Genomic DNA, 15,331 nt, shown 5'->3' with positions numbered 1-15,331 from the left:
AGGACCAGTAGCCATAGCAGTAGTAGCACATGTAAGCCAAAGACGCAGGAGACAGAGTTCCCCGCAATGTGTACACTGTGCTGGAACATAGCCTTACACCCCCACATCCAGCTGCAGGTGTGTAGGGCAAGTGCCCTGCCACTGCCTCCCTTGGGTAATGATGTGCCCCATCAGGGTACCATCTGACCATAGCAGAGACTCCCTCTCTGCAACCCAGAGGACACTGTGAAAACCTCCAAACCAAATAAAATGATGGGGGAAGTGAGTCTGACAAAGTTCACATCCCCTAGTTGTGGTTGCTGATGGCATGATGGCCTATCTGGACAGGTGGGACCTGTACCTACTCACACAGCATCCAGGTCACTGAGAATCTGGAATCTGGGCTACAGAACAAACTGACACCAGAGTCCTGGGGGCCCATAGACTCCCCCACCTTCTCCCACTCCCTTCTGTAATTTTGTCTCAAGGGCACAGAGAAACCCATAAAATACACTCTCTGGCTCAGTGCCAAGCATCTCTTGCCTGCCTTGAATAAATTCTAACAAGTCCTCTACCAGCAACCCAGAAGACAAAGACTAAATTTATTTAGTGATTCAGCTGCTGAAACAAGAGCTTAGAGACTTGGCCATAGCAACCGTGGTCAGCTAAGGACAGACTGCTCATCCCTCCCCCTCCAAAAAAGGCCCACCATTGAATGTGGAACCCCTTCCTGCTGTACGGAGCACGTTCCTCCTGGCTGTGGGTAGCAGGACATGAGGTTTGGGCTGTCTGCTGGTAACTCATGAGGAGTGCAGTTTTCTCATGTCTTCTATGAGGTCCTGCAGCGTGGCTCTCCTGTGGCTAGGAAACTGGTCGTGTCTAGAGTGGAGTTCCTAGGAGACGTGGTTGAAGACCAGATGGTGCTCTGTGCACACATGGTTCTGTTTTGCAGCCCGATGTGTCCTGCACCTCGTCCTGCTCACTGATGGAAGCACTGGCGAGGCTGTGCTCACTCTCCAAGGCAAGGAAGCTGTGGTCCTCTGCAGCACAGGTCACCTCCCTGTGAACTTAGGGATCGGAGGGATAACAGCTTCCAGTGAGACAGAAACAGACACTGGTGACAAAGTCCCCACAAATGAGGAAAGTACTTAGGGGAGCAGTAGAAAGAATTCTCCTGAATCCAGGTCAGGAATATTTTCAAGAAATTCCAGCTGCCTCAAAATTCAGAGAAATTTGACCTAAACTACCACCAAGCAAAGGCCCCTTGTGTTTGAGCAGTGCTCCCCTAAGTCTCAGAAGAACTCAGCCATGCAGAACCCCAAAGTCACCTTCCTTAAGCCACCTGCAGCCATGTTTTGCTGCCTAACCCCTCTTTCAGAGGTGAGGTCCAGAGAGAGTAGAGGAAAGCTACAGAATGGCATGCACAGGTGTCTCCCGCTCCTGGTGAGCAGCTCTCTCCTGCCCCATGCCTTATGTTTAAAAACAATCCTTAAATTAAAATTATGTGTGGAATTTAGAATTTTTTTTTTTTAGAGCTATCAGAATGCCTAAAGATTTACACAGTCGGCATCCTATTAGATAAGGAAACTGAGCCCTGGAATGGTTAAGGAATTCACCTCAGGTCACATGGAGGCTGAAATAGGATAGAAAATTTAACTGGATCTGTCAGACCAGATCTTGCAGTTTCTCCTTTCCTGTGTTGAGGAACATGGTCCATCTTTGTCTTACCTGCTTCACAGGGTTGTCATCAGACTCCAATTAGACAGGGCTGGAGTCGTAGCTCAGTGGTAGAGCACTGGTCTAGCACATGTCAGGCACTGGGTTCAATCCTCAGCACCACATAAAAATAAATAAAATAAAGGTATTGTGTCCATCTATAACTAAAAAAAAAAAAAAAATTAAATCCCAAGGGCCTGGGGATACAGCTCAGTAGGTAGAGTGCTTGCTTCACAAGCACAAGGCCCTGGGGTTCAATCCCAAGCACAAAAAAAAAAAAAAAAAAAAAAATCCAATGAGACAGAATATGGAGAAAGCATAACCCTGCACTGCTCTGGGAAAATTTGCATTCGGATTGTTGGGCTGTGGCAGTAGAGGTACCTGGTGTGGAAGGACTTCGGGGATAGCACAGTGCCACAGGACCCATCTGCACACCAGGGACTTGGAGACACATATTGCCTACATATGTTTGGTTGATTTGTTGGTTGGGTTTAACTGTTTTTAATAACATTAAGCTTTAGAACTGTGGCTTTCTACCGTGGTTCAAGTTGGTGCCTTTTGTGTAGCACACGGAACCCCCGCCCCACTCTAGATCCAGTGGAGATGAGACGAGACGTGTATGAAACATGTAGCTCAGTGCGTGGCACCTGGTGCTCCGTGAGGGGTTCCACTGCTGGCACTGGTACCTCTGCAATGCCACAGCTATGAGCAGGGAATCCTCACAGGTGCTCCAAATAGTGAGACCCACGTTGTGTAGGCACTTCCGCTCCAAGAAAGGATTTGTTAAGTAAATGAAAAAATCTGATCCCAAGAAACATAACTTACTTTAAAGGACTAACCTTTCAAGCTGTGGAGAGGGGAACAACTGATGTGCATTACAGTTCATGCCTGTCGCTGACAACCCCTCCTGGAGTCAGGCTCTGTATGGCTGTCGGTGGCCTGTCAGTCAGCCCTGACAGCCAGCCCTGAATTGCTCACGCGTTTTCTGAAATGTAGGCTTCCTGCCTCAAGCAGGCTCTAGCCTCAGTCTGATAAGCCAGCAGACCATCTGGCATGGTGCCCGCCATCATAGTAAAAGAATCGAGAGATAAACAAACCCTCTGAGGCATCTCAGTCCATGTCAAGCCGGACACACTGCCTGGGCAGCTGTGAACGCATGAGAAGCCTTCAGACTTCATCTTCTCTTCTTCTAAAAAGCTGCCTGTCCCTTGCCCCACAAAAAAAGACTGTGATCCTTGTCCACCAGGGCAGTCCTGCCTCTGTGTCTCATCTAGCCTGAGGGATCCTGAGGGATCTGAGTTCTTATTTTCACCTGAAAAATAAGGATTGCGTGTCCAGCCTGCAGGGCCACTGCAGAGAGCACGCTGAGCACTCAACAAATGGGAGTTTTCTCTGTCTCACCTCATGTGTTCAGTTCAGTAAATATTCCAGGGGCCAGAACATTAGAGGAGTACAGAAGCTGGCACTCCAGGGGAGAGAAACCCGTGGAATAAGGCCATCGGGCCAGTAGGGGGTGCTGCTTGCAGTTCTGAAGAAGGGCAAGGAAGTCTTCATGCACTGTCCAGGTGAAGAGACAGAGCTCCTCAATGACAGGCCACAGGCTGCTGCCTTCACATGCAGAACGCAGAGCAGTTGCCATCCATGTCCATGTTTAAAGCGTGAATAACAAGAAGAATCAGTGAAGGCACGTCCCAAAAGTAGGTGGCCAGAGCAAGGAGAAGCTAAGCTTTCTGTCCCAGAGAGTCGCGTTGCGGAAAGCCTGGGTGTGAAATGGCTGCAGCAGCTGTGCCCAACAGCTGGGCCGGGATTCCCGCAGTGCTTCTCCCACTTTTCTCAGAGTTTATAGCAGCAGTTACAGAGGTCAGAGGCCAGTGGAGCAGGCACACGCCTCAGCTCCCTGCAGGGGCCCGCCATGAGGAGTGTGCAGCCCTGGGAATGCAGAGGCATTTGGGAGGTGTCCGTCAGGAGCATTAGTCCCATGGTGGTGACTCCACAGTTTCCTGGGAATTTTAATCTCCTTACTGCTGCCCATGGGCCGTCGACTTGGATTCATATTGGATTTGTGTTTGGGGTTGTTTTGTTTTTGTCTTGGCCCTTGTCAGTTACCCCATCCTTTCTAAACTATTGCACACTAGTGACCTCACCCCGGCTGAGAACATTGTGACTTTTGCCCTCAGCAGTGGCCACTGACTCAGGCCTTCTGAGTCTCCTGACCGCCAGGGTGTGGAAAGGGACGCAGAGGAAATCCTGTTGTGCTTGCCTTCAGGAATGTGTGAGCAATTGTTAAAAGAACCCACCCAAGGCCCCTCGAATCTGAGGCTTTCTCTTATCACTGGAGTCAGGCATTGTGTTGCCTCTTGGTGGCCTGTCGGTCAGCTCCGGTTGTCAGTCCGTCATAGAAGGAGACTGAAGGACAAATGAGTACTGGTGCTGTTTTCTGTGTAGAGATGGGCCAGCAGTGATGTGCTCTCAGGCACAGGCACCCCTGTGCCTTGCTGGAACTGGCTGGGCCTGTCACTGACTTACTGACGTGTCCCAGCGCTCACCTTGCTGTGCCCACTTCCCCATCTGAACATGAACATGATAACCACATGTTCTACACAGTCCCTCTCTCCACAAAGGCACAGTACTGTGTCTTTATCTACTTTATAAAGTATTGAACATAAATTTTAAGCTCTTTTAAACTCCATACTATGAAAGCCTTTATAGTTGGAGGAATAAGTTTGACAGATCTGTCGTACAGTGTGGTTAACAATAACATTGCATTCTTTTTTTATGTATTTTTTTAGTTGTAGTTGTACATAATACCTTTATTTATTTTTATGTGGTGCTGAGGATCGAACCCAGGGCCTTGCACGTGGTAGGTGAGCTCTCTATCACTGAGCCACAACCCCAGCCCACATATTGCATTCTTGAGAATTGCTGAGAGAGTTGGTTCTCACCACAAAGAAATGATGAGCATGTCCTCACATGTAAATTAGTTCAATTTAGCCATTCCACAGTGTATACATATTTCCCACCAGTTTATTGTACACAAAAAATACAATATTTGTCAATTAAAATAAAACCATTAGAAAAGATGATAAAATTTTTATTCACGTTACCCTGAGTTGTGTAGATGTAACTTCTGTCGTTACCCCTCTTTGTGTGGCATGCTAAAATATGTAAATCATACTTCTACAGACAAGTTTTTAAAGAACTGTCAAGATAATTTTTCAAGCTGTCTTCTAGTGTTGGCTTTTCTTTTAGAAATTTTAAAGACACTTTATTTGGCCTCCTGGTGTGGAAGGCCTCAGGGTTCTCTGCCTTACTAAAAACTGGACACACAAGATGTTGGAGCAGCATCCTGCTCACTTGCACTTGAATTATTTCCGGAGACGTGAGTTGTGCCCAGCATGTGCCAGGTGCAATCACTGGGAGATGGGGAGACAGAAGGGAAATGATCTCCAATGTTAGGCAGAGAAAATCTAGTGTCTTTAAGGCTTGTGGAAGTTCAGAGATAGAAGTGCTCTAGGGGTTGGGTGGGTTAAAGAAAGACCCTGGATAGGGTCACATCTGAGCTGACCATTAAAAGATGAGGATAAGCGGTGAAGAGAGAGTATAGTTATGTCTGAGTGTTCTAGCCAGAGAGGACGTGGCTCCATTCAGAGAGGAACAGGCTGGCTGTCCTCAAGGACACCTTAGAGGTGTGTTGAAGAGTTTGGATATGCTTGGCACTTTATTGCTATCACGGTTGGTCCTCTGCATCTGCAGTAATGCTCCCTGGATTCACCTTGAGTCAAACAGAGCAGGGTTCTACCTGGAACTTACTGTGTCTGACCAAGTTTCTAGACTCTCTGAGGCTGGGTTCTGCTTGGCTTGTGGTGACTGGACAACTCTGGGGTGTGAATACCTCCTAAAGTCACGTACACAGCTGCATTAGTATTTTGTCTGGCAGTTTTTTCCCAGCCAAGATTTGAAATCTGATGAACGACTTTTCAGATGCATTGCTTTTCAACGTCCCTAGGTGGCGCTAAAGTTGAGATTACTCTAGAATCTCACCATTGTCTATTATCTATTATGCATTTTTTTCCAAGAGGAAAGTTACACTTCCTGATACTGAACACTTGTTGTTGTTTTCCTCGTGTGCCAAGTGCAGAAATGCTGCTCTGGCTTTCGGGAACTGACAGCAGGATGGGGTAAGCACCTCACCAGTTCCAGACACCTGTGTTGTCCCAGTTCCATCCCTCATGCCAAGCCCCCATTTTCTTAGCTGCAAAATAGGAATAGTACTGGATCCACTTACCTCACAGAGTTGTTATGAAAATGAAAAGGAAAAACAAGCATTTTGAAAACTACACAGCATTATACAGGTGCACAACCTTAGTAACAGTTACTTTAGGGTTGTAAAGTTAAAATAACCCGGCTGAGTGTGGTGGTGCACCCCTGTTATCCTGGTAACTCTGCAGGCTGAAGCAGGAGGATCACAAGTTCAAAGCCAGCTTGGGAAACTTATAGAGACCTATATCAAAATAAAAGTGAAAAGAATTGTAGACATAGCTCAGTGGTAAAGTGCCAAAAAGAAAGTGTCAATCCCCAGTACCAAAAAGAAAGTTTCAATAACTTGATGCCATAGTAGGGCATTGATTTAGGGCAACCATAAGCCTTCCATCTTGTATTACACCAGTGAGACAGAGAATGAATTACATAGTATGGCTATTTAATCCTAATGCAGATCGTCATTTTATTGAGATATCAGTATTTACTTCTAAGACTAGACTGTCTTCCTGTGAGTCAGTAATTTAGGTCAGTGTTAGTACTGACTAGGAATCAATAATGGGAAATTATCTAAATTTACTTTACCCAGGAGGGAGGCCAGAAGTAATTAAGCTTTTTTATTTATTTTATTTTTTTTTGAATGCACAGAATGTAAAAAGCTCTTTCAGAACCTTTCTGAATCACGAGGTATCTACTACCCTATGCTAAACGTTTGATGTGGCAGTGTTCCTAGCTTTTTCTTTTATTCCTTTTCTTTCTTTCTTTCCCTGAATGTTTGCAGAAGCATTTGTCCATGGACATGGTTAAACCATTCACCTGGTAATATTGTGTACAAAGAAAAAAGAATTTGTCCAAGTGCCCAGCAGGAAATGCTGACACACAGCAGCCTCCTCAGTGTCACTCTGAACAAACAAAACTCAGGACATATGTACTCCCCCCACAACTACATTTAAAAATGAAATCCACTACCTGTTGTTCAGGCTTCCAATATAATAAATGGTTTATGATTTCTAAAACAATTCAAAATTGCAGCAAAAAATAAAAAGGAGTTTTGGGTTTTCAATCTTTGCCAGGTAACTTTACATCATTCATTTAGAAAAGGCCAAGGGTTTAGTTGATCCACTACTCTGCTCTTCCCCTGTTGATTTTGCGGGTAGTGCTGTGTGCCTTCTTCCTACATAGATTTCGTGATGATTCCAGTGAGTTGTTGGTTTAAAATGTGTGTGTTTTATTTTTCCCATTGTACCTAAATAATGATCTAAACCCCTTAGCATCTGTGTTGACTAGCATTTTGTTCCTTAAAAGCACTCTCTCTCCTTTGTTGTGATTTTCTTTTTTTTTTTTTTTTTAAACCAACAGTTTCTTTTAAGTCCCGTTTTAAAGTTGGATTTAAAGATGTTGGACTGACGAACGTGGTCAGATCAGCCTTTTGCTCGTCTTTGTGTGTCGCACCACATGTGGATGTGTGGGAGTAATTGCATACTGGTGTCCTGTGTCTGTGAGCCTGGGATTAACCTTCCTGCCCCCATTCAATTTCCTTTCTAGGTCCAACTGGCCCACCTTCAACACTCCCTCTAAGCACCCAGACCTCTAGTGGCAGCTCCACCCTTTCCAAGAAGAGGCCTCCTCCCCCACCACCCGGACACAAGAGAACCCTGTCCGACCCTCCCAGCCCACTACCTCACGGGCCCCCAAACAAAGGCGCAGTTCCTTGGGGTAAGTTCTCCTGAAGTTAGGGCCAAAGCCGCCCAGGGCCAGGCAGAGCGTGGGGCTCCCCTGGCGATGGATAGCGCATTTAGAAAGCGGGCCACGTACTGGATGAGGGCTTGGATATGTGGGATTATTCCTGCCTCTAATGGCCAAGAAACACTTTGAAAATGTTTGGGGCTCTTAAATACTGCTAATAGCAGTCAGTATAGTTGTTCCTTACTATCACTGGGATTTTGGTTCCTGGACACACCTTCCCCCCAGGGATACCAAAATCTGCAGATACTCATGTTGCTTATATAAAATGGCATAGTATTTGCATACCACCTAAGCGCATATACTTTAAATCACTTCTAGATTACTTATAGTACCTCATACAATGTAATTTTTATTTTAAAAAAAAAAAGTCTGGACGTGTTCAGAACACTCAGGTTTTTCCTCGATATTTTTGGTCCACAGTTGTTTGCTTGAATCCAGGGAGCATTACTGCAGATGCAGAGGACCAACCGTGATAGTAATAAAGTGCCAAGCATATCCAAACTCTCATTCAGTCATAACAATGACCGTGTGGTGTAGGTATTATTAATCTCACTTACAGAAGAGGAAGTAAAGGACCAGAAAAGTAAAGGAGTCCATTGCCTCAAAACAGCCAGAATGGTTTTCTTATAAAATGTGAATCAGATCGTGGTCACTCTTTTCCTTAATACCTGTAAAGATTTCCTGTTGCCCTTCTGATAAAGGTGGACTCCTTGCACCAAGGCCTCCAGGGCCCTGCATGCTGGGGCTCTCACCTCTGCTCTGCCACTGGCCTCCCTCCACATCCTGGCTGCACTCTGGTCTTCCCTCCTTAAGGCCCTTCCACTCCCTGGAGCTCTGTTCTGCTCCCTGAAAAGCCCAGCTCCCTTTCTCCCCCAGTTCTCAGCTTTCATGTTTGTCTCCGTGGTTCTCCTCTCTGAAGGAACAGATTTCTTCCCAAGCACCTGATCATAGTAGAGAAATATTCTATTCACGTGTCTGTCTCCCCACTAGAATGTGTGCTCCACGGGAGCAGTGATCTTGTCTGTCTTGTTCTCACCTGTGTCTGCGTAGCCTGGAATCATGCCTGGTACACAGAGGATAGCCAGCAATCTCTTGAAAATGAATAGCCCTACTCAGAGTCAGCAAGTATAAACAGTTGAGTGACACTGATTGCAAATGTTTCCACAAGAAACATAATTTCAGAGCTGGGAATGTAGCTCAGTGGTGGAGCCCTTGCTAGCATGCACAAGGGCCTGGGTTTGATCTGCAGTATGGGCAAGGAGGGAACAGGAGGAGGAAGCAGCAGCATAGATTCCATCCTTTCCTGCTAGCCTGCCTGCGTTATAGGGTAGGCCCATTGCCCAGCAGGTCCTGGCCCACCCAGCGGTCAGGTGCTGCTGAATGAACATGCTACTCTACCTGTCTTATTTCTTCCAGTGACTTTCATTGTGGCTTTTATTTATTTATTTATTTATTTTTGCATTTTAATTGTTTTGCTAGCTAATAGGGAAGTCCTCTTAATGCTTTTAAAGCCTTTCTTAAAAGCCTACTTCAAGCATTCTAGGTATTTGAATTTGGGGGAAAGCCATACCATCCACTTAAATAAGTTGGCTCACCTGTCCACCATCTGGCCCAGATGCCACAGAGAGGGGAGCGTGAGGGTGTGCAGCGTGCCTGAATATGTCTGTGTATTATCATAGTAGAGAAATATTTTTGACACAGCAGGGTTATTTAGGACACCTGCTTGGGCCTTCTCAGTCCATACGCTCATGGAGCCCAAGGCCCAGTGAGGGACCCCGAGGGGTGAACAGTTCTTGACTGTCAGGTACTCATGTAACCAAACACTGTGGAAATGCTGAGAAACAGTGTGTCTGTGTTCTGCGAGGGAAAGCAGAGAAGGCTTCACAGAGGAGACGTTCAAGGCTGATGTTAACAAATCAGCTCCCAGGAGAAACGAGCAAGGCAGGAAGAGTGTGTGCAGGTGTGCAGGCCCCTGTGCACAGAAATACTAAGGATGTCCTGGACAGGTTAGAGGTGGCACCCCAAGGCCTTCAGGACCCTCCGATTTGTCAAAGAGAATAACAAGTAACATTCCATCAGAAATCACACGTTTCCTGTGTAGACTTTCATATCACAGGTTAACCTTCTTTCTAAATTCCACCACACTTTGATCCTCTCGTTTGATTGGGTTTTATTCTGTGTGGTTTATATACCACTTTATAGGGATCCATGTGTTCCTCAAGAACATTAACCAGATTTGTTTTCTAGCTTGAAAAGCTGAACTTTGGTTTTTCCAGTGGCTCTTGGGATTGAGCCCAGGGAGACTGTACCCCTGAGCTCGAAGTCCTCCTGCCTCTGCCTCCCAGTCACTGGGATTGGGCACCACTGCACGCACCACTGCCGCCAGCTGGCGGTTCTTTTTTGGGATTCCTCCTCTGCTCTGAGCTCTCGGTGGCAGGACTAGGCACCTGGCCTTTCTTCTTCATCTCCAGCAGAGGTGGAGTGGGGGCCTTTTTCACCAAGAAGCAAAGTTGCTGAGGCTGGATGAAAGTTTACCACCTGCCCGGCAGTAAGCTGAGAGCTTCGGAGACCTGCAGATGGGCCTCTCAGCCATCCACTGGGAGCCCCTTGCCGCCAGCCAGCCCCAGGACAAATCAGAGTCTGTCCTCAGGAAAAGAGATACTTCTCCACACAGCACAGCTCTGGTGATGACTCACACTCTCGAATATTCGTTCCAGAATTACCAAGGCTGTTATTTATGCGTGGCACGTGTGCACGTGTGGAAGACTTAGACAGGTGTGCAGACACAGACCTGTCAGTAGCGGGTGTGTGTGCTCACAGACACAGCTGGACTGCTCACAGGTTGAACTCGCTCCAGTCCTGGCATTTGTGCCTCATGTCATGTGACTACTGCTTGGTGATCCTAATGCCTGTCTGCTGCTGATGCTGTGTTTCAGACGCCAAGGGCAGGGTCACGCTGGGGGACAGTGAGGCATGCAGGGTAGCAGCCTGCTAGGCACCTTCTCTCCCTGGAACCTGCATCTCCTTTCAGTGGGCCCATATTTCCTGGTCTTTCAGTTCCCCTGAACCTCCCATCTTTCTCAGCCCATGGAGGTGAGGGCCCTCGGACTGTCCGGGGAAGACACCAGTGGAAGGTATGGTGGAGGAGCGGCCTGTTGCTCTCGCAGCCTTGCACATCCACCCAGAGCAGGCCGTGTCTGCCATCCTGCAGCCGAGCAGGCTCCCAGACTGCATCCTTCCTCTTGGATCTGTGCCCTCAGCCTAGGATCTTCTTACCTCTGCTCCTTTGTGCTTCGTCATCCCTTAAGCCCTGCTCTCCTGGGATCTGCTTAACGGGGCCCGGCCCCGCCACCCCACATGCACCCACTCTGTGTGCCTCAGGCACAGCGGCTTCCCGTGGTTCTCTGCCTCTCCTCCTTTCCCAGGCATGAACGTCTTGTAAGGGTATGTGCTGCTGTGCTCAGTAGAGCCCCCCATGTGGATGCTAGGGTCATATTACCTACATCTAATGCCATCTCTGCCACCTAGTAGCCATGTGGCTTTAGCAGGTATCTTTGAATTATCCTGTGCCTCAGTTTTTTCATTCATTAACTGGGGCTAGTCATTATACCTATAGTTTACAGAATATTCTCATGAAATTTAAGTGAGAGACACATGAAGCAGAGGATCCAGGACATAGGAAGCTCTCAGTAAATGCTAGCTAATGTTACTCTCAGTAGCAACATTTTGTTACTGGGATGGCTAGTTGGTAGACTGTCACATGTATCAGAAACCTGTATTAACATCCTGAGGCTATTGTAGCACAAGCTTGGTGTCTTACAGCACCAGATCTATCAGTTCTATAGTCTACAAGTCTGAAATTCTGCACAACTGCACTTCCTCCAGAGGGTCTAGAGAAGATCCTCTTCCCTGCCCCTCTCAGCTGCAGGTGCCTCCCAGTGTTCCTGGGTTATGACGCACACCACTCCTCCCTCTGCCTCACATGGGCACCTCGCCACCTGCTCTGCTCTGAAAGCTCCCTTTGCCTGTCTTGTAAGGATACCCGATACTGTGTTTAGGGCTTGCCTGAATTCCTGTGGTAGTCGCTTCATCTCAAGAGCTTTAACTTGATGATTGTGACATAGATGCTTTTTCCTAGTAGTTCATATCTGCAAGTTCCAAGAGTTACGACTTAATATGTTCAGGTGGCCATTTCAACCTATCCTCGTTTATTCTTTAGACCCCAAAGATTCACATCCATCCCACATGCAGAACACATTCCAGTGTGCCCAGAAGTCTCACCACCCTGTCGGCCCTCGTTCTTTTTAGTTCTCACTGAACATGCCAGCCAGCGTTATGGCCAGCACTGCGGCCACCCCTGCCTGAGGCACAGTGGTCTCTTCCCTCGGCCAAGAGCAAGTTTCCACCTGTCACTTTCTGAAGTTTGTACACTTGGTGGGTTCTCCTACCACGGTCCTGTTTCAGGACTCAGGCATCTCTGGATTCTGACTCTATGGAGCCCCTGTAGCTATCAGGCCCTGCCTCCACCGATGTCCTCATGCTTTGCCCAACCCTCCATGCTGGACTTTAGACAGGAAGGAGAACAGGCTCGGTGGCACACACCTGTAATTCCAGCTACTCAGGAGGTGGGGTAGGAGGATTGCAAGTCCATAGCCAGCCTGGACAACTTAGAGACTCTGTCTCAAAACAAAAAGGTGGGCTGGAGCTGTTGCCCAGTGGCAGAGAGCTTGCCTTGCACTGTGAGGCACTGGGTCCAATCCTCAGCATCACATAAAAGTAAATAAAGGCATTCTGTCCATTGAGAACTACCAAAAAAATACACACACACAAAGGTCTGCTGGGCACAGTGGCACACGCCTATAATCCCAGCAGCTCAGGAGGTAGAGGCAGGAGAATCATGAGTTCAGAGCCAGCCTCAGCAAAAGCGAGGTGCTATACAAAATAGGGCTGGGGATATGGCTCAGTGGTTGAGTGCCCCTGAATTCAATTCCTAGTATCCCACAAAAAAGGGGAGGGGTCTGGGGATGTAGCTCAGTGGTAGAGCAGTTGTATAGCATGTTTAAGGCCCTGGATTTAATCCCCAATATTGCAAAAAAGGGCTGGGGGCATAACTCAATTGCAGAGCACCCCAGAGTTCCATCCCCAGAACAAAACAAAACAAAACAAAAAAAGAGGAGGTGGTAGAGCTTGAGTTTGTGCTTGCAAGATGAGGGGAGTAGCCGGGAGGAGATAAGCAGGCATTTGATGTTGAGACTCTTGCAAGGATGAGGGCCAAGAGAGTAGCCTTTAATGCATCTACTTCATGAAAGGCCACTTACAGAGACACTGTCTTTCTACCCCTCAAAATCATTTTCTGCCTTCTTCAATTCTTAATGCAGGTTTATGGTGTCATTACCTAGATAAACAACTGCACATGTGTATTTTTAAAGCTGGCTCTTGCTCGTGGAGTGCCAGGCATTGTTGAGCACCCTGTATGCAGGAGGTTGTGCTGGTACCCGGGCTGTGAGGACAGGAGGCTCCGGAAGGTTACGCAGCTTGCCCCAGTTCTCACAGCTGGTGCCTGAGGGCCCCACCCACTGCCTTCTGCACAGAACACCTCTGGGCTCAAAAAGCAGGAGAGTGAGATTCCTCACTGTCCCCTTCTCAACAGTCATTTCTGTACCTGTGAAGAGAAGGTGCTCCACTTAGCCCAGGGAGTCCAGCAAGCAGTGAGTGCTCTGTGGGCTAAGCCCCACTGTCCGTCTGCAACAAGCGCAGCTCCAGCCTGGCCCGGGCAGGAAGGGCCACTCCAGGTGCTCTCTGCCAGAACTGCACCATCCACAGCACCCAGAACAGCCCAGGCACCACTTTGCAGAATCCCCACTTCTGTGATAAATGGGGCCATCTGTGTCCAGAGACGTCCAAGGCAGTCTTGATAAGGAAGCAAATAGAACAATGGGCAGGTTTGAGTCTTGTGGGGGCTTTAGGATCTTTGAAGTGGCACTTCGTTATACCTCCTCCTGTTTTAAAGAACCTACTTTAAAACAGACCAGCTCATATTTTAACACAATTGAAAAAATAAGGAAATGAGAGGAAAGAGAAGAGGAAAAGATAGCAAAGTAAGATGTAGTACAGGAGGAGTGTGATCTCTAAAATCCCTAACATGAGGTCGCATGCCATGGCTGAGAGTGGACCCCAGATTTTACTCTAGGGGTCTCACAGGAATAAACAAAGGGAAAATGCAACAAATCATCTGGTGTGTGATTGATAGGCATAGGATTAATCCTGTTCTTGCATTTGAGATTCCTAAAGTTAATATCTCAGGGCAGTTCCTCCTGGGAACTCAGCCCATCAACATTTAGAGAAATGTCTGCAGTGTGGGTCATGGGAGGCCATCTGTGCACTGGATGAACATTCTAGAAGCCCAAGTTCTGATCTCGGTTCCACCATTCTATGCCTAAGTGACCTCTGGGAATCACTAACATTCTTCACCTTTGGCCACTGGGATTTAAAATTATGTGTTATTATCCTAAAAGATAAGGGACTCTCGTTGCCCCAGTTCACCAATGAGGAAATTGAAGCAGAGAAGTTGCTTAAAGTCATGAATCCAGAAACTTCAGAACTGGGATTTGAACCCATTTCTGACTCCAGGCCTGTCTACTAGTCCATCATTTTAGAAGACTCCTGGGTCTTCCCTGGGCCGGGTCTTCCCTGGGCCAAGTCCTCCAGGCCATTCCTGCTGGGCTAATGTCCTCTGCCTTTCCCACAAATTCCCATCCTGCAGCTTCTGAGCTGTATAGTAAGTGACCAGGAGTCTTGGCTACAAGGTCTCCAGTTGTCCAGCCATGGCCTCCTCCAGGTCTCTCTTGCACACACCTGTGCGATCCACCCACAGCCTTTTCCAGGTTGCACGGAGAAAGAAAAAAGGACTGAGCTGCCGCCATCATTTTTGCTCCTCTTCCTTTTAGTGCTGTCTTTTTTTTAGGAATGTTTCTAAGCCAGGCTTTTCTTCTGGGCACAGCAGGTGGCCTTTGCCTAGCTGTGAGATTCACCAAGAGTGGAAGGGGACAGACATTGCAGGGGAAAGAAAGAAAGAGCAGAGCTACAGAGGCATCAAAACAGTGTCTTTGAAGAGTGGCACGACATCTTGAGTGGCCAGAAAGGAAGATTAAATGAGGACTCGGCACGTGGGACCAGACCACAGCCATGATAACTCACCTATGTGACTTCAGAGAGGAGGACAACAGAAGAGCCAAGGGGTTCAGCCTGCTGGTCTCCAAGTCACTCGTGCCTGTCACATGTAAAAAAGTGAAGTAATAGTCATTGTTTGAAGTGTTTCCACCTGGAGAGGGAATCCATGGATGTGATGTTTTGATAGTTAGGGCTCATTTCAGTCTGAAAGGGTAGGATTTGACATCCAGGACTGTAGACTCAGTACTGAGCATGATGCTGGGGGGGGGGGGGGTGGTGGAGAAAGCCTACCTTAAAGGAATCAGTTCAGATTTTACAAGAGATCCCAAAGAAGTCCTCCATTATCACGTTACAGGCCCATGGATACACTGATGGTTAGCAGTATCTTATCAAAGTTAAACAGCACTGGTTTGAAAGTCTTTGATGCTGGCAATGCAGTTGAATTTATGTCTTTGTGTATAGA

The 15,331-nt window shown here is 47.4% G+C and overlaps 1 protein-coding gene across 5 annotated transcripts in view; it reads left to right on the top strand.

Moving 5' to 3' along the window:
* Positions 1–15,331, top strand: part of Asap1 (ArfGAP with SH3 domain, ankyrin repeat and PH domain 1) — a 324,201-nt gene that overhangs the window by 294,865 nt on the left and 14,005 nt on the right. For 3 of the 5 annotated variants that reach the window (XM_046464612.2, XM_046464611.2, XM_058585738.1), the window contains one exon: positions 7,498–7,668. The exons of the other annotated variants lie outside the window; for them this stretch is intronic. In XM_046464612.2, the coding sequence (XP_046320568.1) occupies positions 7,498–7,668 (171 nt within the window). The remainder of the gene's footprint in view (positions 1–7,497; positions 7,669–15,331) is intronic. 5 annotated transcript variants of the gene reach the window in all.

This window comes from Marmota monax, unplaced genomic scaffold, assembly GCF_021218885.2.
Source record: "Marmota monax isolate L192 unplaced genomic scaffold, Marmota_monax_Labrador192_F-V1.1 WCK01_AAM20220418_F8-fsc00003, whole genome shotgun sequence".
In the NCBI taxonomy this organism is placed as follows: Eukaryota; Metazoa; Chordata; class Mammalia; order Rodentia; family Sciuridae; genus Marmota; species Marmota monax.
Note: the sequence above shows the minus strand (reverse complement) of the source record. Positions and strands in the feature narration are given on the sequence as shown.